The following is a 22,382-nucleotide window of genomic DNA, read 5'->3' on the forward strand; positions in this document are numbered from 1 at the left end:
AATAAGCTTGAGTTGCAGGTATCTAGATGTTTCTTTCACCTAAAAGACACTGGCATTTGTAATGAACAATTGGCCTTGAATGAGGATTATTGTTCTGCAAATGCTCTTGCTGAGCTGCAGCCAAACACGGAATACTTGCTACATTCAGCAGCAAAGTGTGCATGGGGTGTGGTGTTAGCCACGCAGACCACAGACACAAGGGCGACAACAAATGCCCACTGTCACAGTGGTTGTATGCCATTGGGACTCCTGAACTAATCAAAACATTCCTCATCTGGATCCAGCCCAACAGTAGCTCCTTCATAGCACCATTCTTAGAAACTACCCAGTACAGCTTAGGTCCATTTTTAAAATGAGATTACCTGGATAAGACCCATCTTACTAAGAAAAGGACCTGAAGGGAACTTCTGTCCCTACCTTCATAATGTAAGATGCAGCTATCACTTTAATCTATTGCTTTTTGCCCTCATGCTAAAATGGAAAGGGGGGTGGGGGTCCTAAGTGTAAGAGGTGTTCTGGCACCCCTTTTCTTCCCTGTTAGAAGTTGTTCTAATAGAGCATCATATGGAGACCAGCCAATCGATGCCTCAGGGGCTACAGTAAAACACTGTGGCTCTAAAAGATTATATTCCTCCAAAGTTTCATAATCTAAAACTTTTACCTTTATAGATAGAGCAAACTCAAAACTAAAGGTTCTTCATTGTTGCAACTCAAAAAGGTTTCTGAAGTGCTACTGAATTAATACAATCTCGCTCCCTCCATTCCCCCACTACAGTGCTTTGGATGCTGGTTCTTGCTAATTTATATACATGTAAAGAGAAGAGGAGCATCTGCAATTTAGCAAAAGGAAAATTGCTTAACACATCCACTTTTTGATCAAATTTTGCTTAAAGAAATACTTTGTTAATATTTTCATGAATTCAACACTGAAAACCTCTCTGGATAAGGCAGCTAGACTGCAGACAGAACCTGTGGTGTGGAGGCTGCTGAGTGAGGGGAACACCACTTCCCCAACTAGGACAACTGAGCAGCTCTGGACTCAGGGAGTGGTTTGTACCATGATCGGCACGTGAACTCTGAAACCCTGATGATTTACAATCAAATCCACATGCTCAGAGTCATATTGCTAAAGCGGAAAAAAGGCATTGGAGAGGCCGAGTGGACTCACGTTGGGTTAACAAGGCCTCTGGGTATAGACGTGGTATTTAGATCCTGAAAAACACAAACCTATTTTACATAGATTAGCTGTTATGAAGACTTGATTTCTGACAGAAGCCCTTGAATGCTGGAGCTTCCCTGGCGGCCAACTTAGACTTGCTGACTTTTGTAGGAGCACAGTATAAGACGCCAGATATTCACCTCCAGGGGTTGGGCACTAGCCTTCGGTGCTATACATGTACAACAGATGTGGGCATGTGGCACCCCAGCTCCTATCCATCCACACTGGTCACCTTTTGGAAATCTTTCAGATGTCTTGTTTCTGGATCTTATTTTTAAAATAAACAACAAAAAGGAACCGAACCTACATAGGCCCTTCTGTATCAAGGTGACTACTCTAAGAACAAACATACAGCATGATCTGGGGTAGAGTGAGGGAAGTATCACTTAACTATCAGCCGAAGAATCTTTCTGCTGATGCTGTTCTGAAAACACCATAAAATGCCAGGACCTGCTAAAACAGATGCCCTCACACCCAGAAAGTGGAAGAGTCAAACAATCTCATAGTACTTTTCCTGACCCCAACATTTTATCTCATGGGAGGGAGCAAATTAGATATGCCTCCCTTCCCCAGTTCACATTCACCTTACCACCAGCTTAAAAACAGAAGCACTAACTTGGAGGTTATCCTGAAGGTGGACACAACTTTGCTCATGGCTGTCAGCTGGACCTAGTGGCTCTGACAGGGACACTGATGGGTATGTATATGGGTAACTGCCTGAGACACATGGACTAGACTGAGGATGAGAGTCTACTGGGCAAAGTGTACACAACAAGAAGAGTGACTCTCAATTTGTTCTTTAGGCACTAAGAATAAATAAATCCAAAGAAAACTTACTGGGTAAACATAACCAAAGTCAGGTTGAAAGAAACAGAAGATGAAAGCCCTAAACTTTTCATCAGGTTCTATCACTTAACACACATCTCACTCAATTCTCTAGAAAATTTAAAAAGATACAATAGGAACAATTCAGTTTTCGAAAGTATTGTCATGTTACCCTTTCCTCAACAATACCTCAAATTTAAGCAAATTTTATACAGACTCTAAAGCTACCTGGAATGCTGAAGCCATACCAACTTCTACAGAGCCCCATCAGACTATTTCTAAAAGTCCCCAGTGAGGGCCTAAACAAGAGTCCACTTCATTAGTAATAATAACTTTTTATTTAACATCTACAAGATATTGGTATCTTGCAGCTTTTGACCAGGTTTATACAATCTCAAATTTTCAATAGTGCAACCTGTGCAGGCAAAAAAAGGAGGGGCGGGGGGGGAAAAACAAAAAGACCAACTGTCCCCTCACTTGTTTTTATAAACATCTATTATAGGCGAAACAAAACTTACCCATGTTATAGATAAGTGTCTATTCACATTTGTACATTACCATTTTTAACAGCTTGAAATAAACTCTACAATGTCTTACAACATGTTAAACATATTCAAGTTACTGGGTAACAACGACAACAACAACATCAACAACAACAAAAAACACATACAGCAGAAGCCTCAAGTGTTTCCTCATTGTCTAGTTCACAACTCAAGTATGGTTTCCTGTTCATGAATGAAAAAGTAAATTCAGATAATGAAAAAAAAAAAAAAGATTGTTTGCCAGATGGAAGCCAATTGTATTTCTTCCTAAAACTGTCCTTAAGGAAAATGTAACTTTAAGAAAAAGGGGCTTATAGCCATTTTTTGCAGCACACATTAGGAATACTATTAATACATTAAAATTAACTCTTCAGAGTTTTATCACAAAAAAGGTATGTACTCGTTATCTTGACAAGAAACCTGGGGGAAGAGGAGATGGGGGAGGAGGGTTTGCAGGGTTAGAAGCAATACCCAGGTATAAACACTATAAAAATGCAATGACCAATGCTGTACACCTAAAAATGTTTCTCTCTGATACTTGACTCCTGTGTTAATCTTGTTTACGCATGCTTTCAAAGACATGCACGGTCAAAACAAAACTACAGAAGAACCCGAATGCATGATAATGCAACCTTTCATTTCATGCTTTAGTAAACCTATTGTTTAAGTTGGAAAAAGAAACCAATATATATTTTCTATAATTACAGACTTGAAACACATGCATCTGGGGATAATTCCCACAGCAATGACATGGATGTACTGTGTTAACCCTGAGCACTGTGTAACAGAAAATAAAGCCAGTTTGGGAAGTTCCAAGCATTTTAAATTGATTGTGGTTTGTAGCCTTTAACAAATCCACAAACAGACTCACTCTCTCACACATACACACACACACACAGAACATACGTGCACACACATCCTCCTCTGCTCACCCAAAGTAAAAGCATACAGAAAAGTCCCAAAAGAAGCAAAAGGAAAGACACATGTACCACCAACAGCACTGCTGATTTTCAGTTTTCTTATCTATTCCAGGTTGTCCTTATTCCCCAAAAAATTAACTACAGAGAGCACAACTGAAAAAAATATATAATTCTTTGGAAACTGTCCCTGATTTTTATGCAAATGATATGCTCCCACAGCATTTCAGATACATCCGTGTTGAAACCTATCTTTTCTTTATGCGTTGCTCAAGTTGGCGATGCTCTGCGGGTGATGCTGCTGCCATAACTGTTTTTGTTGGACTGCAAGCTGTTGAGACTGGTCTGAAGTTGATAGGAGATTTATAAGAGGAGATACACAATTTGCTGGAATGATCAAACCTGCAATTAACAAGAAGAATTTTAAATATTGCTCAAGTAGACACCATACTGTATTTTATATCTTCACAGCATATTTAAAGTGAGGAATAAACAATTTTGCAAAAAATTTAAACAAGTACCTAAAAACTGCAATGGTCCATTAAGACGTAACCTGATTCTTCAATAGTGTTTCCCACAAGTACTCAAGTACATGTGTCTAGTTAACACCATCTTTTTTTCTTTTCTTTTGGTATAAGGGATTAAACTTGGGTACTTAACCACTGAGCCACATCCCCAGCCCTTTATTTATATTTAAGTAGGATCTGGCTGTGTTGCTTAGGGCCTCACCAAGTTGCTGAGGCCTGAGGCTGGCTTTGAACCCACAGTCCTCCTGCCTTAGCCTCCTGAGCCGCTGAGATTGCAGCCACTGCGTCCACCTAACACCATCTTCTTAGGAAAAGATCAGAAGAGCAAAGTATAGCATTTCTCTGTCCACCATCATTCTGGCTCTGCAAAAATATGCAGACATCTTCTTTGACAGGTACTAATACACAAAATGATATAAAACAGAAGTTACAAACTCAAATGCTCTTCCAAGCAGGTAACTTTGAAAGGACAACTGGAAATCAGAGGTCCTGGTTATGGGAAGTTCAAAATTTGTCATATGGGAATGTGAACTTATGTTCCACATAAGATTTTTTTGAGAAACAGGTGGAAACTCAGGCTTTTATATGAAACCTCTTGAGTTTTTAAATACTGGCAACTAATTCATGAAAATCTGTTGTAACCAAAAATACAGCTGGTTACACTGAAGCTCACCTGTAATTTCAGTGACTCAGGAGACATGATCCTCCTGCCTCAGTCTCAGTTTGAGGCCAGCCTCAGCAATTTAGTGAGGCCTACATCAACTTTACAATACCTTATCTTGAAATTTTAAAAAAATTACAAAGGAGGGCTGAGGTTGTGGCTCAGTGGGAGAGCGCCTGCCTGGCATATGTGAGGCACTGGGTTCAATCCTCAGCCCCACATAAAAATGATGAAATAAAATAAAGGTATTGTGTCAATCTACAACTAAAAAAAAATTTTTTTTTTTTTTAAATTATAAAGGATTTGGGATGTAGCTCAGTGTGAACTGCTCCTGGGTTCAATCAGTACAAAAGCTAAAACTAAAAGTAAACTTGAAGGCTTGGCAGGGGGTGGTGGTGTCAAGTTTATGGAATGTCTTTGGCACATGGGCTACCAATCTTTAACCCATTGTACAAAAGGCAGTGGCTATAAATCGAAGAGCAATAACTGGTCCACTTGCTGGGGCACTGAAACAAAGAGCAATAATTGGTCCACCTGATGGGACAACTGTAGTTGAGCAAATGATGGGCAGCCACTCTGGTCTGTTCTTGCTTCCTGCAGTATGTGGAACATCCTCTGTGGCCAGTGGCTTTGAGCTCAGTAGCCTCAACCTAGCTCAATGCAGAGCCCTAGGTAAGAGCCTGGGCTGTCTTTACCACAAGCAGCCCACCCAAAGAGCAGCAGCAGCAGGCAGTGGACCAAGACGAGCTGTAAGAAGCACCATAGGGACCATCACGAGAACTATAGCCAGATTGCAATGTCTCTTCAAAGACCTGCAAGTTCTGCACCCACTGCTGGAACAGATTTTAGATCCTTCTGGAATAAATCTAAGATGTTAGAAGAAAAACAACAACAAGGCAGGATCTACTTTCTACCTACAACTCAAACCAAAATGAAAATTAGGCTCACCTACAATCCGTTGTCCATCTTCTGTTCTTAGCCGAACTATTTGCATTTTCACATTTGTGCCACTGACAGATGCGAGAACACCTTCAACTTTTGTCCACACACTCAGCACTGAACCACATAATACATAATATGTGCGGCAGCGAAGACCTATTTCACAAACTAATCCCAAACTTGCTTTTTTGCAATTGCCACGCCTAGAAGAGACAGCGGATGGTTATGTACATACAAACACACATATTCATAAAAGGGTTTACAAAGTCTATTCAAATTTCAAATGGAAACCATGTAGCATTATTTGCCTTTAGTTTTTCATACATAATAATCTTTGGCATACTGGATCATCCTTCCAAATTATTACTATTGACTTTCAAGACTACAGCTGTTTGTGGGGCTGCCTAGGTGTAAAAGGGCTGACTTACTGTGTTAGTAACCACTTTTATATCTACTGTAGTAATGCTGTTTTCTGAAGCCAGTCATTTCTACATTATTAAATTGCCAATATACCAGTCTAAATCCAATTAATGGAAAAGGCCTCAGTAATCAAACAAAAAGAGACCACATGGAGAAAAAAGTAACACATACCAATATCTTATGGTCAAAGTTATTATCAACAGAAATCTTTCTGGTCAGGATCAAATCAAGATGAATTTAATACAACGTGTATGTATATAACTGTGTATATGTATCATATGGGTACCTTTTTTTTTTTGCTATCACACAAAGCAAATGTTTTAGACAGGCATGCACCACCACACCTGGCTTAGAGGTTAACTTCTAAAAATATTTTATGTTGAAAGCTATAAAGTTTTCACTAACTGCCTTAAGTATCTCAAAATGAAAACAAAAACACTGCTCTCATTGAAGAAAATTCATCTACCTATATGAATAAAAAATCAAAATAAGCTTAGCACATTGGTGCATGCCTGTAATTCAAGCAACACAACAAGAGGCAGAGGCAGAAGAATTTCAAGTTTGAGGTCAGTCTTGGCAAGTTAGTGAGATCCTGTCTCAAAATTTAAAAGGGTTGGCAATATAGGTCAGTTGTAAAGCATGCCTGGCTTCAATTCCCATACTAACATAAAATCAACAAACTCTGAGCTCAAATTCACTTCTATTCTACAACCCTTTTCAGAGAATGGAACAGGCAGTATAAAAGTAGTACTTAATGTATGATAAAACACTGCAGAATACTGAAATACTCTAATAGACCCTGAAATGAACTCAGAAAGGGGTGAGCTGGGGAGCCCAGAGGGATTAGCTCCAGGAAAGAACATCAAGTTTACTGGTGTTATGCAGCTACTTTGGGCATCTCCCAGTTTCTTAGAAGTTCCTTGGAGCTGGACACAGTAAAGCTTTAAAATAAATAAAAATAGGACTGGGGTTGTGGCTCAGCAGTAGAGTGCTTGCCTTGCATGTGTGAAGTACTGGGTTTGATATTCAGAACCACATAAAAATAAACAAAATAAAGGTATTGTGTCAATCTACAACTAAAAAACTTGAAAATAAATAAAAATAAAGAAGGGAAAGAAGATATATAGGGAGGGAGAAAATAAGAAACTGAGAAGAAAAAGCAAATTATAACACCAAGGATGACAGTTAAGACCATACTGCTAGATAACAGCTGGGTGGAAATAACAAAACATCAAGGAAGAGTCAGGGAATACCTGGACAGCATCTAGTCCACAAATGCCCAGGAAGAATTCCTGATGAAATCAACCAAGCCTAATAACAGCTAGCTTGTTCATTTACTCATAAAGAAATATTGGTAAAGAAAAAGTGTGTTTAAATCTTGACTGCTCTTTTTAAAAAAAATGGTGAGAAACATGAAAATACTAACCAGTAAGCATGAGTACAAGTATCTGCAGATGAATTATACTGATCTAACCAGTGCACCAGGGCATCATCTGAGACTACCTATAAAAATAAAACAAAAATTCCATTTAAACAGTATTGCTTTGATTGTCTTATCCAGCCTTTAACTTCAAAGGCAGGCCAACTTAAAATTATTTCTATACAGAAAACCTAACCATTGTTATTAGCTGAATTTGAACACCACTCAAAATATTTTGTGATATAAGTGTTGATAATGAATTTCAAACGAGAATGGCTAGGAATAATAATTTGAGAGAATATTAAAAAAACAGAAACTAATCATAATATTACTTAAAACAAACAAAAAAGTTACTTGTATTTTCTAGAAATCACTGCAAGATACAAAAAATACCACTCACAAAAAAACCAAGAGTTGGTACTAAGAAATTTCAATCTCACACATCTTCACTTTTTAAAAGAAAATTCTAACTCCTGTTCCTCAGCACTGAAGTGACCTTTAACGGATAATATACAGTGTTTCAAATCATCATCATTAAGTGCTCAATGGTCAATAAAACATTAAGACTGGGATATTAGTGTAACAAAACAATATTTTTCTGAAACTTGTCCTTTAAACAGTAACCAAATAATGGGCTAGGGTTGCGGCTCAGTGATAGAGCACTGATCTAGCATGTGTGAGGCACTGAGTTCAATCCTCAGCACCATATAAAAATAAATAAACAAATAAAGGTATCATGTTCATCTACAACAAAAATTTTTTTAAAAGTAGCCAAATAAAAATTGACAATTTTATGTCTAGAAGTTATTATTGACATAATTTTAACATATCATAAAACAAGTATTAAATACGCAGTGCAATATACAAATAAGAAAATACCTTCTTATACTTCTTTTTTAGATCAGCATAAATTTCTAATTTGAGCTGTTTCCCAGTATTTGGTCGATAAACCAAGAAGAGTTTCTTTTTAGGGTTTACTTCTTTAACTAAGATTGCAGTTTTCTTGTTGTTCCTTATCTATTAAAAGAAAAAAAAAACAATGAGAAAATATGAAAATGTGATACTATAGATTTTAAAACACATTTTTGTTACATCATATCTTCAAATATAATCATTGAAAAGATTAAAATACCAAGACAGGCATGGTGGTACACTCCTGTAATACCAGCAACTGGGAGGCTCAATCAGAAGGATCCTAAATTCATGGCCAGCCTTAGCAGCCATGAACTTAGGAGTACCTGTCTCAAAGTGGAGGGGTAGGGGGGCAGTGGTGGCACCCTGGGGTATAGCTCAGTGGTAGAACATCCTAGGTTCAAACTCCTCAGTACCTCCCTGCCTCTCAAAAAAAAGATTATGAAACGTTGAGAAAGGACCATAACACATGATTCTAGGGACTAGGGTGGCTGAGGCAGGAGGAACACGTCCCGGGGTTAACAAAAATGGAAGGAAAGAAGGAAGGGAGGGAGGGAAGGAGGGAGAAAGGAAAGAAACATAGTAATGTTTAGACTTTAACAAGGCCATACCAGAGAGGCAGCAACATAAATCTGGCTAAAAACATGGGTTGAGGGCCATGGTATTCTTTAGAAAAATGTTAGAAATAAGCTTTTAAAGTATGAATGTCCAATATAGACAATTTTACTTCTTCTATTCTCTGTACAGTCAAGCAGTCTGAGAGGGAAAAAAATACATATAACACAACTAGACTATTTAGGGTACCTCAGGAAAACTTTTTCATTTCTGCTATATGTTTTAAAATTTTCATAAAAACTGCTAGAGAAAGCTCTTTCAGTTGCAATAAAATTTAACCTCCTCCAAGATGCCCTCCAGAGAGCCTGGCCCCCCGTCTTTGGGCTCTCCATCAACACGCCATTCCTTTCCCTATATCCCAGGGTGGTTGTGAGGTGAAATGAGACAAAGCATGATGTCCTATATAAGCTTTCTGTGAACAGCAAGGCTATGACAGCAGAAAGCCAAAATGCTGAGCAAATTAAGAGTGACTAAGTATGCAGAAAAGGAAACATTAGAGGAAACATGGAAATTAAGTCTATATTTTTGACCTTTATTATTTTGGAGATTTGGGGTATATGTTGCTCAGGCTGGCCTTGGTTCAAATGATTCTCCTGACTCAAGTCTCCTGAGTGGGACTACAGGCATGAACCAATACATTGGCTTTAAGAGATATGTGTAATTTATTATTTTTAAAACTTTTTGGGGGGCGGGGGATGTGGTTCAAGCGGTAGCGTGCTTGCCTGGCATGCGTGCGGCCCGGGTTCGATCCTCAGCACCACATACAAGCAAAGATGTTGTGTCCGTCAAAAACTAAAAAATAAATATTAAAAATTTTCTCTCTCTGGGCTGGGGATGTGGCTCAAGCGGTAGCGCGCTCGCCTGGCATGCGTGCGGCCTGGGTTCGATCCTCAGCACCACATACAAACGAAGATGTTGTGTCTGCGGAGAACTGAAAAATAAATATTAAAAAAAAAAAATTCTCTCTCTGTCTCTTTCTCCCTCTCCTCTTTAAAAAAAAAATTCTTTCTCTTAAAAAACAAAACTTTTTTGCAGTACTAGGGATTGAACATGCTCTACCATTGGGCTTCACATTTTTAAAAATACATATATTTTTAGTTGTAGGTGGACACAATACCTTTCTTTTATTTTTATGTGGTGCTGAGGATCAAAACCAGTGCCTCAAGCATGCTAGGTGAACACACTACCACTGAACCACAACTGTAGCCCCCAGCCCTTCTGATTTTGAGGAAGGGTCTCAATAAACTGCCCAGGGTAGCCTCCCAAAGAGCTCAGATTAAAAGGTGTGCACCATACTTAGTCTTGGCTGAATATTTTTAATTTTTTTAAAAAAATTTGGACTTATAAGAGGTGTTTGAGGGAAAAGGAATTATTTCTTCTTTAATAAGGTACATAACTTCCAAGCAATTCTCTCACTTTTTTTTTTTTTGTTGGGGGGGTACTGGGAATTGAACCCAGGAGTACTCGACCACTGAGCCACATCCCCAGCCCTATTTTGTATTTTACTTAGAGAGAGGGTCTACACTGAGTTACTTAGCGCCTCACTTTTTGCTGAGGCTGGCTCTGAACTAGTGATCCTCTGATCTCAGCCTCCTGAGCTGCTGGGATTATAGGCATGCACCACTGTGCCCAGCTCCAAGCAATAATCTCTAGTATGGAAATGGAAGGAAAATTTCAAAACACAAATGCTTTACCACCTCCTCCACACAACATAACAGTGCTCACTGAGCTATTAACTTTATATTATGATAAAAGCCACATCTTACAATGGTAAAAAGGCAGTATTTCACTCTCTAATTTGTGGACGTTAAAGATGCTTTGTCTTTTACCTGTTCAAGTTTAAAAAAAATTTTTTTACTATAATTTATATAATTATAGTAGAGTCACAAAATAATAAAGGGAAAATTACACTTTTAAAGTTTCCATCAGGGGCTGGGGATGTGGCTCAAGCGGTAGCGCGCTCGCCTGGCATGCGTGCGGCCCGGGTTCGATCCTCAGCACCACATACCAACAAAGATGTTGTGTCCGCCGAGAACTAAATAATAAATATTAAAAATTCTCTCTATCTCTCTCTCTCCTCTCTCACTCTCTCTTAAAAAAAAAAAAAATTTAAAAAAAAAAAAAATAAAGTTTCCATCAGATGATGTGAAACACACTAACTGTCCCTTAGAGGACATGCAATGTCCTATAAGTGTTATGCTAACTAGTTACAGTTACAAAATAAATCATCATGGTATAAGGGAAATAAAGGTGACCCTTTCCACTGCTGCTTAAGGATAGCACACATTATACACATAACGCATGTCTGCTTAATGCTGTGGAGGTTCAGAGACAAATGGCTGCACGGTCCTGGAATGATGCCCCTCTAGAACCATTGCCCTTGGGATCCAGTCTCCTACTGCCATGTGGGAAACCAATTACCAAATCCTTCTACTCAAGGGGAGCTAAAAATCAAAACTTTCAACCAATTCAACCAATTCTGACAATAATTTCAATTAAAAAAATAACAGCACCCTATTTAAACTAATTAATCAAAATTTAATCTAGGGGAAAACCTGAATAAAATGGGTTATTTATTTAGTGGTGCCGGGAATTGAACCCATACCTTGTGCATGCAAGGCAAGCACTCTACCAAATAAGCTATATCCCCAGCCCGTAAACTAGGTTAATTATTAACATCCTATTTGATTAATTGTTAACATCATAATTGTGATACTACAATCTTGCAAAATATTACCATAAACGGAAGTGGGCAAAGTATATAAGGATTTCTCGAAATTATTTTTTCTTTTTGTATTGAGAATTGAATCTAAGGAGGCTTGACCACTGAACTACATCCCCGCTTCTTTTTAAGACATTTGCTGGGATTACAGGTGTGCACCACCACGCCTGGCTCTAAATTTTTTAAGATGCACGTGAATCCACATCCATTAAAAAAATTCTCCCAGCACCACTCAAAACAAACAAGCAAACAAGCCAGGCATGGTGGTATATGTCTATAGATACAGATACTCAGGAGGTTTCAACAGGAGGATCACTTGAGCCCAGGAGTTCAAGGTCACCCTGAGCAACAAAATAAGACCATATCTTACAGAAAAGGAAAAAAAAAAAAAATCAAAACTACAAAACTACAAACTAGAAGCCAGATGGTTTGAGGGCTCTACTTTAAATCAGGAACCAGCAAATTAGACTTATAGACCAACTCTAGCCTGAGGCTCCTAAGTTTAAGTACAGTTCAAAAAAGGAAGGAAAGAGAGAAAAAGAAGTCAAAAAAAAAAAAAAAAAGAATGGATATATAACATAGACCAGAGATTGCTTTCAAAACCTGACACAGTTATTATCAACTGGGCCTTTTACAGAAAGGTTAAGGGAATTATGCTGCTTATGACATCATCGTATATGATTCCCTCATGCACTTATTTATTTTTGGCACTGGACATCCAACCAAGACCTTGCATATGCTAAGCACTCACTCTACCACTGAGCTACATCTCCAGCCCCACTGCAGTTGATCTCTGTATTTATAGCTGTCACTCCATAAATAGTTCCAAAATGTGAATTTACAACCAATGGAATATTGTCCATCCTTTTCAAAAAGGAATGGGGAGGCTCCAACACATGCCATAATATGTAATATGAATAAACCTGGAAGACATTAGACTAAGGGAAATAAGTCAGACATAAAAAAGCAAATATAGGGGCTGGGGATATGGCTCAAGAGGTAGTGCGCTCGCCTGGCATGCGTGTGGCCCAGGTTCGATCCTCAGCACCACATACCAACAAAGATGTTGTGTCCGCCAAGAACTAAAAAATAAATATTCAAAATTCTCTCTCTCTTAAAAAAAAAAAAAAAAAGCAAATATAGTATGATTCAATTACACTATGTATCTAAATAGACAAATTCAAAGAATAAGTAGAACAGTGGTGGCTGGCATAATGGGGCATTATGGCTTAATGGTTTGAGTCTGGGATAATTAAAAGTTTTGGACAGAAGTTGGTGATGGGTTGCAAAATACTGTGACTGTAACTAATGCTACTGAAATGTATCCTTCAAAATAATTAAAATGATAGATTTATATACATAAACAAACAAATAAATAAATAAGAATAATATAAGCCCCAATACGGGAGAAAGACAAAAAAGTAGAATGAGAAATATTTCAAAAAATAAAATTTATAAAATTTTCTGAAATAAGATTTGAAACTACTGAAAGCATAAAACATACCTGACAATATAGTAAAACTACTATATTTATTTATTTACCAGGGACTGAATCCAGGATTGCTTATCCCCAGCCCTTTTTTATATTTTATTAGAGACAGGGTCTCTCTGAGCTGATTAGGACCTTGCTAAATTGCTAGGTTTGATCTCACAATCCTCCTGCCTCAGCCTCCTAAGTCGATGGGATTATAGGCATGCACCACTGCATCTGGCAAAATTACTATATTTTAAAGAGAACATTCTTTGAGCATTTAGGCAAAAGAAATGAATTTAAAAAGAAAGAAAGGGGCTGGGGCTGGAGCTCATCGGTAAAATGCTCATCTTGTATGTGTGAAGCCCAGGATTCAATCCTCAGCACCACATAAATAAAATAAAGGCATTGTGTCTACCTACAACTTAAAAAAATAAATTAAAATAAATAAATAAAAAAGAAGAAAGAAACAAACAACAAAGAAACAAGAAAGAAAGACCAGAGCACCAGAAACTTTAAGGACAACCTTTTATCTCAGAAGAACACAGTAGTACATCTAAGATGCCAAGGGAAAAAATGTGAACCTATGACTTTGTCTATGGTAAACATGTCTCTTAAGTATAGGGGCAGAGAAAAACTGATCAGCTGGCAGCAACTCAAGGCAATATTCCCACAAGCACTTCTAAATCAGTCAAAAAACCTCCAAAAACAACAACAAAAAACCCACAAAGCATTAAGAAGATTAAAGAAAACTGTTATATTATTTAAAAAAAGATTTGATTTACTAAGAATAAATAAAAATTATGAACTTGAGTATAGTAGTGACCCTGTAAATATATTAAGTAAAAAAGCATGTAAAACGGATAAACATACAATCACAAGAATAAACCATCACAACAGAGACAGAAACAACCATAAATATACAAAAAAAAGGGAAGAGACAGATGCTGGCAGTAAAAAGCATCATGTATTTGAGCAGCCAAGATCCAAAGGAGACATCGTACTTGCAGTGACAAGTAAAAGCCGTCATCTGGTCCTGTCAGCTCTGCCCAAATCTTGGTTGCTTCCTCCCAAGACATTCCCCTCTCTACACTAATCTGTAAAAGAAATCACAGGATTTAAATTAAATTAGCTCTGCAAATACCCATCACACAATCGAACACGAACATGAACACACTTTTCAAACTTACTGTATATAATTCTACATGGCCAGAAGTTGAATATCCTGGGGTCAGAAACTTCTTAACATCACTTTTCCTCACCTTTTCATCTCCAGAACCAAGATCTTAAATGAGAAAAAGCAACATGTAAATGTAAAATGAACACTGATTAGGAATACATGTGACATGTTAAAATTTCCTCACTTACCTAGGATTCCCATATCATATCTTCCATTTTTTTTGGCATTTTGCACAACTGCAGTAAGTGTGTCCGCAAAATACTGAAACAATGCATTCTGCTGATGCACCTCCATGCCCAGAATTCTATTTAAGAATTTTCCTATGTTGTTATAATCTGCAACAAGATTATATGAACAATTTCATGCATTCAAATGTTAATTAAAATTCTTCTTATAACCCTCTAGACAAACTTCAACTTCCACATTATTTTGCAAAGTCTTCCCTTTCAACTCTTATGCTGTCCCTACAATAGGGTTATAATTTGCCCATTTCTACCTTTAGCCATTAGCACTGTAGTACACATTCAGGACATGTTGGCAAATTGATTTTTGGCATTTTCAACTTTGCTGAAGGAAAATTATGGAAACAATTTAGCACAACTGGTTCATCAACATTAAATCTTCACTCAAGTTGGGAGCAGTGGCACATGCTTGTCAGCCAAGCTACTTAGGAGGCTGAAGCAGGTGGACTGCAAGTTCAAGGCCAGCCTGGACAACTTATAGGACCCTATCTTTTTTCTTTTTGAAACTGCCTTTAAAAAAAAAAACAAAACTTATTTTTATTTTTTAGTTTTAGGTGGACTCAGTATCTTCATTTTACACTTATGTGGTGCTGAGAATCGAACCCAGTGCCTCACGTATGCTAGGTGAGTGTGCTACTACTTGAGCCTCATCCCCAGCCCAAGATCCTGTCTTAAAATAACAAGGCTAGGGATACAGGTCAGTGGTAAAGTGTCCCTGGCTTGAATCCTCATCATCATAAACACATACAAAAAAACTTAGAACTAAGTTCTAAGTCCTATGAAAACCAGCGAATCTCAACTTTGTCTGGAACACTTGTAAGCTTTAGAAAACCATTTGTGCTCCACACCTGGAGCCAGTATTACTTAAAGTTTAACAGTTGATCATACTTGCAGCCAGGTTTGAGAACTACTGCTCAGTAGGCATAGTAGACTTTTTACTTCATTTGAATAAACCACAACAGCCAAAAGCACACAGAGTGGTGCTAGATAGATTAAGAACTATTGACTAAGGCTGGGGATATGGCTCAGAGATACAGTAATCTTCCCTGGCATGCATGAGGCCCTGGGTTTTATCCCCAGCACCCAAAGACGATGCAAAAACAAAAACAAGAACACATAGGGCTGGGGATGTGGCTGGCCTGGCATGTGTGTGGCCCGGGTTCGAGCCTCAGCACCACATACAAACAAAGATGTTGTGTCTGCCGAAAACTAAAAAATAAATAAAAAATTCTCTCTCTCTCTCTCCTCTCTTTAAAAAAACAAAAAACAAAAAAACAACACAAGAACACAAATACTGACCTAAAAGCTTCCTCTCTGTTGACAAAAACAAATATACCAAAATGGACTTCACTAATTTTAAGAGTTACATGCACATACAAAGTTAACAATACTACCTTTATCAAGAGTAAGAATTCCCGAACGATCTTCTACATTGATCAGGCCAACTCCTATCAGTCCTTGTCGAACATCTGTAAGAAAATAAATTTGTAAGAAGCCTAATTCAAACAATCCAATGAGCTATTACATAACTAATCTAACTAGATAAATAATTCTACGTTAAGATCAAGCCCATCCGGGCATGGTGGCACATCCCTGTAAATTCCAGCTACTGGGGATGCTGAGGTAGGAGGATTACAACTTGGAGACCAGCTTGGGCAAGTTAGCAAGACCTCGTCAAAAACAAAAAGGGCTGGGGATGCTGCTTTAGTGGTAGAGCACTATCATGTGGAAGACCCTGGGTTCAATCTCCAAAGACAGAGGATGGGAAAAAATTTCAACTATATATCTTCCACAGTTCCAAGTAGAAGAATAAAGTGATACTCACAGTCCCCAAAGGTCTTTAGCCACTCCAAAATCCTGCAGTACTCAAACTTCATACTATATTACCTTCATTCTTGTTTTTTCTTTCCTAGGGTACTGGGGTTCAAACCCAGGACACCTTGTGCTTGCTAAGAAGGTGACTTATTGAAATGTATATACCCCTGGACCTTCATTAAAATATTTTTCCAATAGCAATACCACACAATGGAGACCTTTCTTTATGCAGCTGTCATGCACAGAATCTCAACCATTTTGCACAATCAGCAGAATATTGATAAAATAATTGTATAAATTAATAACATAATAATTCTTCTATCCAGATGTTACCATTATTGACAAAGTAATGCAAAAGGTAAATAACACGTAGTCAATATGCCTTGAATTCTAATACTAAGAGTGGAGCTTATGGACTTTTTTTTTTAAGTAGGAGATTGGGAGTAGAGCTCAGTGATAGAGCACATGGCTAGCATGCACAAGGCCTTGGATTCAAAGATGAGTACTGTAAAAGAAAGAAGAAACCCAAACACCAAATACCAAAAGGAAAAAAAAAAAGGTATATAGGTTCCAACCCAAACTTACAGAATAAGAGTATATAAGCGAAGAGGGTCAACTCTGACCCAGACTTCTCCTTTTGGGAATCACTCCAATTGGGGAAAAATCACCTATATGTAAGGATAGCTGTGTAAGTTCAGCACTGTTTCTGGTGGCAAAAAATAGGAAACCATCTGAACATAAGTAAGTGAATAAACTGTCAGATTATTATTGCTATTAGCATGTATGAGACCCTGGGTTTACTCCCTAGTACCATAAAATAAATGAATACAATAAGTAAATAAAAGAACACTCCAGCTGTTAAAATAGAGAAAAGATGTGGAGTGCTGCCTCTGTTCACACCGTCAATTTCTGTGATTTCAGGGTTAAAAATTAAATGTGAGTATTAACTTGTCATTCTAGGGAGAGGGGTTATTAGAAATTGAGCCCAGGGTTGCTCTACCATTGAGCTACATCCACAGTTCCCCCTTTTTTGTACCAGGGATTGAACTCTGGGGCACTTGACCACTGATCCATATTCACAGCCCTTTTTTGTACTTTATTAAGAGACAGGGTCTGAATTGCTTAGGACCTTGCTAAGTTGCTGAGGCTGGCTTTGAACTCATGATCCTCTTGCCTCAGTCTCTAGAGCTGCTGGGATTACAGGCATACACCATCGCACCCAGCTCCACAGCCCATATTTTATTTTGAGATAGGGTCTCACTAAATTGCTGAGGCTGGCCTCAAACTTAAGATCCTCCCACCTCAGCAGCCTCTTGAGTTACTGAAATTATAAGATATCCATCATCATACCCAGTTTCACTATAGTTGATTTTCATTATTTACAATGAATAAGTGATCATTTATTAATAACAGTAATTTTGTATACTCCCTCCAATGATAAAAAAAGTGAAAGAGTGAGAAAGAGTCTCCTTTTTTGGTCACTGGAGGTCTCTGAAGGAAAATAAGAACTGAGTTAAAGCTTTGTCATTTCTTCTGTCAAAAGACAGGGATGATGACTACCCTTACTGGAAGGTCAACACAGACTATTACAGATACATATTAGTATGTCCTGATATACTGGAAAGCACTTTCTAGTGAAAAATGTCAATTCCACAATGACAACGCTTTAAGTTACCTGGTCTCTCCTTATATTTCAAAATATTTTCAGTTTTCCGAACTACTAAAACCTAAACTACTTATATAACGGGGTGAGAAAAATGTAGGTTTATAAATTTGGAATGAAGTATGAAAATTTCAAAAAAGAAGATCCTATAAGCCACATGTGCCCATTGCCTAGTTTTTACAATGTTACTATGTCCTTTCATCTACAATCCCCACAAAACCCATCCCCCAGATTATTCACCTTGAGGTTTTTTAACATTAAAATGAAATTTTAAAAGGTATTTGGCAGAGTGATTTAATTTTTTAAAAAAACTACCCTCTTCAAGTAAGTCCAGTTTTAAGACAACATGCAATAAATTCTGCCAAGAGCAAAAGCACTTTCATATGAATTAAGTTACTTATAACCAATCTGTTTATTATAAAAAGTAATCTAAGTTATCTGAAGTTTATAAGTTGTATTTAAAGAAAAATAAAAACTAAAAAATAATAAATGTTAGAACAGATTTTAATATATTCCTGTCAGTAAGTATTCTTCATGGTTATGACTTTTTTGTTATCATTATTTTTAAAAATTACCTTTAAAGAATTCTCCGGGATAGTCTGGAGGTGGTGATACCATAGGAGAGTCCAAATTTACAATGGATTTCATAACAATTTCTAAAGCATTTCTTCCATACTACAATAAAAACCAAAATATTTTAACCACTTTCAGCATTTAGGACATTTTTCAATTACATTTTAGACTGAATAAACTATTATTGTACTGAAGAATTCAAGACTAAAGTTCTCAATTATCTATATATTTGATATGTCAGTACCTCCTACATGCTATGCAAGTGCTCTCCACATGCCACATTGTATGCCTATTCTATTGCCGAGATAAAGCCTATGTACACATTTTTCAATAAGCAATAATTTGCTTTACTTCCAGGAACTTGCACTTGATTCATTCCTATTTATTATATTTCTATTTCCCAATAGAAGTGGAAAGATAACTATATTGCAGCAGGCTCACTAAAGATGTAACATATATTTGAAATTCCGTCTTAAAGGAAGTCATAATATAAAAGCAAAACTAAAACTGCAGACAGAGTTTTCAATTATATTTTTGGCAGTATTGGGGATTGAATCCATGCCTCACACTTGCTAGTTAAGTGTTCTACCAATGAGCTACAGCCCCAGCCCATTTTCAATTTTAAACAGTAACCTCTTTTCCTTTTGTCACTATAGACATCACACACTTCTACAAGTTTTCAAAAATACTGAATGCCAAAACATACCTTATTATCAAAGTTGAACCTGCTCAGGTCCCTGGATTCTGTTGCTCGCCTGTCTCCATGTGTAAGGGCCCCCTAGCAAAACACAAACATTTCCAATCAAAGCATGGTTAGCCCCCTTAGTAGAAGACAGGTAACAGAGACCATCTTTTACACACTAGACTACTCAAAAACTTACCAAACTCTCAAGTCTTTTAGCAACAATAGATGCAAATCTTTGTTCTCCCGCCAACTCAGAAATCAAAAAGACGTACTCGGGAGCAGTAACTTGGTTTGATCTATGAGTTCTTCCTGTAACAACATTTTCTTAGATGTCAATGATTACGTTCACTAGAGACAGATACTCTGGGATGTTTTCCTAGCATTTAAAATTAAGCTTATACTGAATAATCCATAAGAGGAAAACAAAGAAATTTTTAACATTTTCCATAGCTACCCAAAAGTATACAGGTGAAAATACTGACAAAAGAAATGCAAATTCAGAGGAATACTCCCCCTTATGAGGAAACAGAGCCTTTTTTGAGAGTTAAATACCCAAAATATTATTATTGCTTAGTTTTGGGTAACCATAATGTTGCTAATATTCGGGCACTTTGGATTCTGCCAAAATTGTTGATATTAAATTACCATGTGTCAAGAATATGAAAATGAAAAGCACTAATGATGTACCATCAGTGGAGCCCCTGAGGACTGAAAAAGGGACATGGAAGAAAGAGATGTTGTAACACAAACCCCATAAATCCTACAGGTCCAAAATGAAGATACTTGTAAGAAGCCCCATTCTTGGATAAAATGCCAGAAAGCCCATGAAGTCTCCCAGATATCTATTGGGGGGAGGGGGGGAGGTGGCTGGCTTTGTATGCCACGGATTGAAGGGGCATTTTACCACTGAGCGACATCCCCAGTGCTTTTTAATACATTATTTATTTAGAGAGAGGTTCTCACTGAATTGCCTAGGCCTCACTAAGTTGCTAAGGCTGGCTTTGAACTCATGATCGTCCTGTCTTAGCCTCTGGACCCACTGGGATTACAGGCATGCACCACCATGCCCAGCAGATAGTTTTAAAAACAGAAAATAATTCATGAAGAACTATATGTCATAATGTATATACAATATACCTTAAATGCAAAATCCAAGATTTCAAGTTCTAAAATTGTATGTATGTACACACTTGCCCTATGAATCCCAGGACCCACCTGGTAAAATTCAGTGTAAGAACTCACCAAATTGTTGAATTGCTCTATCAGCACTCCATGGTAACTCCAAAGTCATATGAACTCTTCGCCTTTGATTTTTGGCTCTCCGATCTGCTTGTAATGAAATACCTGAGCTAGCAGCTTCTGAGATGATAGCAATATTCTATATTAAATATAAGAAAAAGAAAAATCACTTTTGTACACAAACAGGGCAGGCCCTAATTAAATACTATTTTCTGCCTTTCTCAATAATAGGACTCCCAGTTTTAGCTGGATACATGAATGCCTAGCTAGAATCATGATCAGCTATCCAAGTCTCCCTTATGGCTACAAGTGGGCATGTAACCAGTGGGATGTAGATGGTAAGGTAAGTACAATATCCTAAAACGTGTTTAAATGTGGGGGACAAGCTGGGCATAGTGGTACAGGCCTGTAATCCCAATAACTTCAGAGGCTGGGGCAGGAGGACAGCAAGTCTTCTCTTTGGCAATACAGGAGACTGAACCCAGTGGCGGTCTTCCATGGACCTATACATGGCCAGCTTTTTTTACTTTGAGGCAGGGTCTTAGCTGCAGAGTCCTGGAACTTGTGATATTCCAGTCTTAGCCACCTGGGATTACAGGTGTGCAGTACCATGACTGCCTTTTATTTTTAGAAAACAAGTTTAGGGGGCTGGGATTGTGGCTCATCGATAGAGCACTCCCCTAGCACAGGCGGGACCCAGGTTGGATCCTCAGCACCACATTATAAATAAATGAATAAATGCATGTGTTGTGTTGCGGGGGGACAACTTTAGGACAGAAATTACATGCCTATTATTCTTTTTTGGTAAATAACTGGGACTACTTTACATGTTTTTATTATCATTTAATCATAAATTGAATACAATGAACCGGATATGGTTCTTGATAGTTCTGGGGTTTTTCTTTTTTAATGCACTCTTGTGGATTCAATCCAGGGCCTTAAATAAGCAAGGCAAACACTCTGGCACTGAGTTACACATCCTCAGCTCCTCTTTTATTTTTACATAAGGTTTCACTAATATGCCCAGGCTGATCTGCAATTTCTTGCCTCAGCCTACCAAGCAGCTGGTATTATAGGTGATAAATGTGAACCAACACACTAGGCATAGTTTTATAACATTTTTAAAAAACAACTATGAGGATGAAGGTTGTAGCAAAGTGATAGAACACTTGCCTAGCATGCACAAGGCCACGGGGTCAATCCACAGAACAACATGGATTCGCGCACAAAAGGTAACTTTAATAGGGAAAAAAGCCCTAAAGCTTAACATATGGGAATTCTTCCTTTCCTTTTTTTATAAATAAAAGCATCTAAGAAAAACATACCTTATCTCCATCCATAAATCTTTGTTTTTCTGTGATATTTAGTATTTCCACAGGCACATCAAGTTCAGATCTTGACTCATAAGATATGCTTCCATCGTCATTGCTCACAACCCGCCCCTTGCGGCCAGTCATCTGAGAAAAATAAAGACATTACAACAATGGTACTTGACCCTGGGGCATGCAACTCAGCAGCTCCTTCATTAAAGAAATTTAGGTAGCAGAAATAGAAATTACTGCAACATAGTCCTTGAGAAAAACTGACACATGGCCACCATCACAAGGACTCTAAGACAAGTGTAGCAAGCACTGAGACTCAGGGCTCCAGACACACTTCTATACTGGAGACAAGACTTCATCAGCTCCAGGACAACTAGAGTAGAATGAGTGTTCTAAGAGTTACCAGAGGAAACCAGACAGATTATGATGTGGTGACACCCATGCCACAAGTCACTCCATAGGGCTTAAATACC

General features: G+C 37.8%; 1 protein-coding gene across 7 annotated transcripts in view; it reads right to left on the reverse strand.

The window, feature by feature from the left end:
- Positions 1 to 2,363: 2,363 nt before the first annotated feature.
- Positions 2,364 to 22,382, reverse strand: part of Sbno1 (strawberry notch homolog 1) — a 58,389-nt gene continuing 38,370 nt past the window's right edge. For 6 of the 7 annotated variants that reach the window (XM_021729264.3, XM_078039285.1, XM_078039283.1 and 3 more), the window contains 13 exons: positions 21,913 to 22,044; positions 20,591 to 20,726; positions 19,545 to 19,657; positions 19,370 to 19,441; positions 18,666 to 18,765; positions 16,007 to 16,081; positions 14,559 to 14,705; positions 14,381 to 14,475; positions 14,195 to 14,287; positions 8,350 to 8,487; positions 7,477 to 7,553; positions 5,640 to 5,833; positions 2,364 to 3,905 (listed from right to left, as the gene is read on the reverse strand). In XM_021729264.3, coding sequence (XP_021584939.1) covers positions 3,763 to 3,905; positions 5,640 to 5,833; positions 7,477 to 7,553; positions 8,350 to 8,487; positions 14,195 to 14,287; positions 14,381 to 14,475; positions 14,559 to 14,705; positions 16,007 to 16,081; positions 18,666 to 18,765; positions 19,370 to 19,441; positions 19,545 to 19,657; positions 20,591 to 20,726; positions 21,913 to 22,044 — 1,515 coding nt within the window. In that variant the 3' untranslated portion in view covers positions 2,364 to 3,762. Of the gene's footprint in view, positions 3,906 to 5,639; positions 5,834 to 7,476; positions 7,554 to 8,349; positions 8,488 to 9,719; positions 9,929 to 14,194; positions 14,288 to 14,380; positions 14,476 to 14,558; positions 14,706 to 16,006; positions 16,082 to 18,665; positions 18,766 to 19,369; positions 19,442 to 19,544; positions 19,658 to 20,590; positions 20,727 to 21,912; positions 22,045 to 22,382 lie in introns of those variants that run through there. The other variant, XR_013434856.1, reaches the window with a different exon arrangement.

This window comes from Ictidomys tridecemlineatus, chromosome 2 (genome assembly GCF_052094955.1).
Source record: "Ictidomys tridecemlineatus isolate mIctTri1 chromosome 2, mIctTri1.hap1, whole genome shotgun sequence".
In the NCBI taxonomy this organism is placed as follows: Eukaryota; Metazoa; Chordata; class Mammalia; order Rodentia; family Sciuridae; genus Ictidomys; species Ictidomys tridecemlineatus.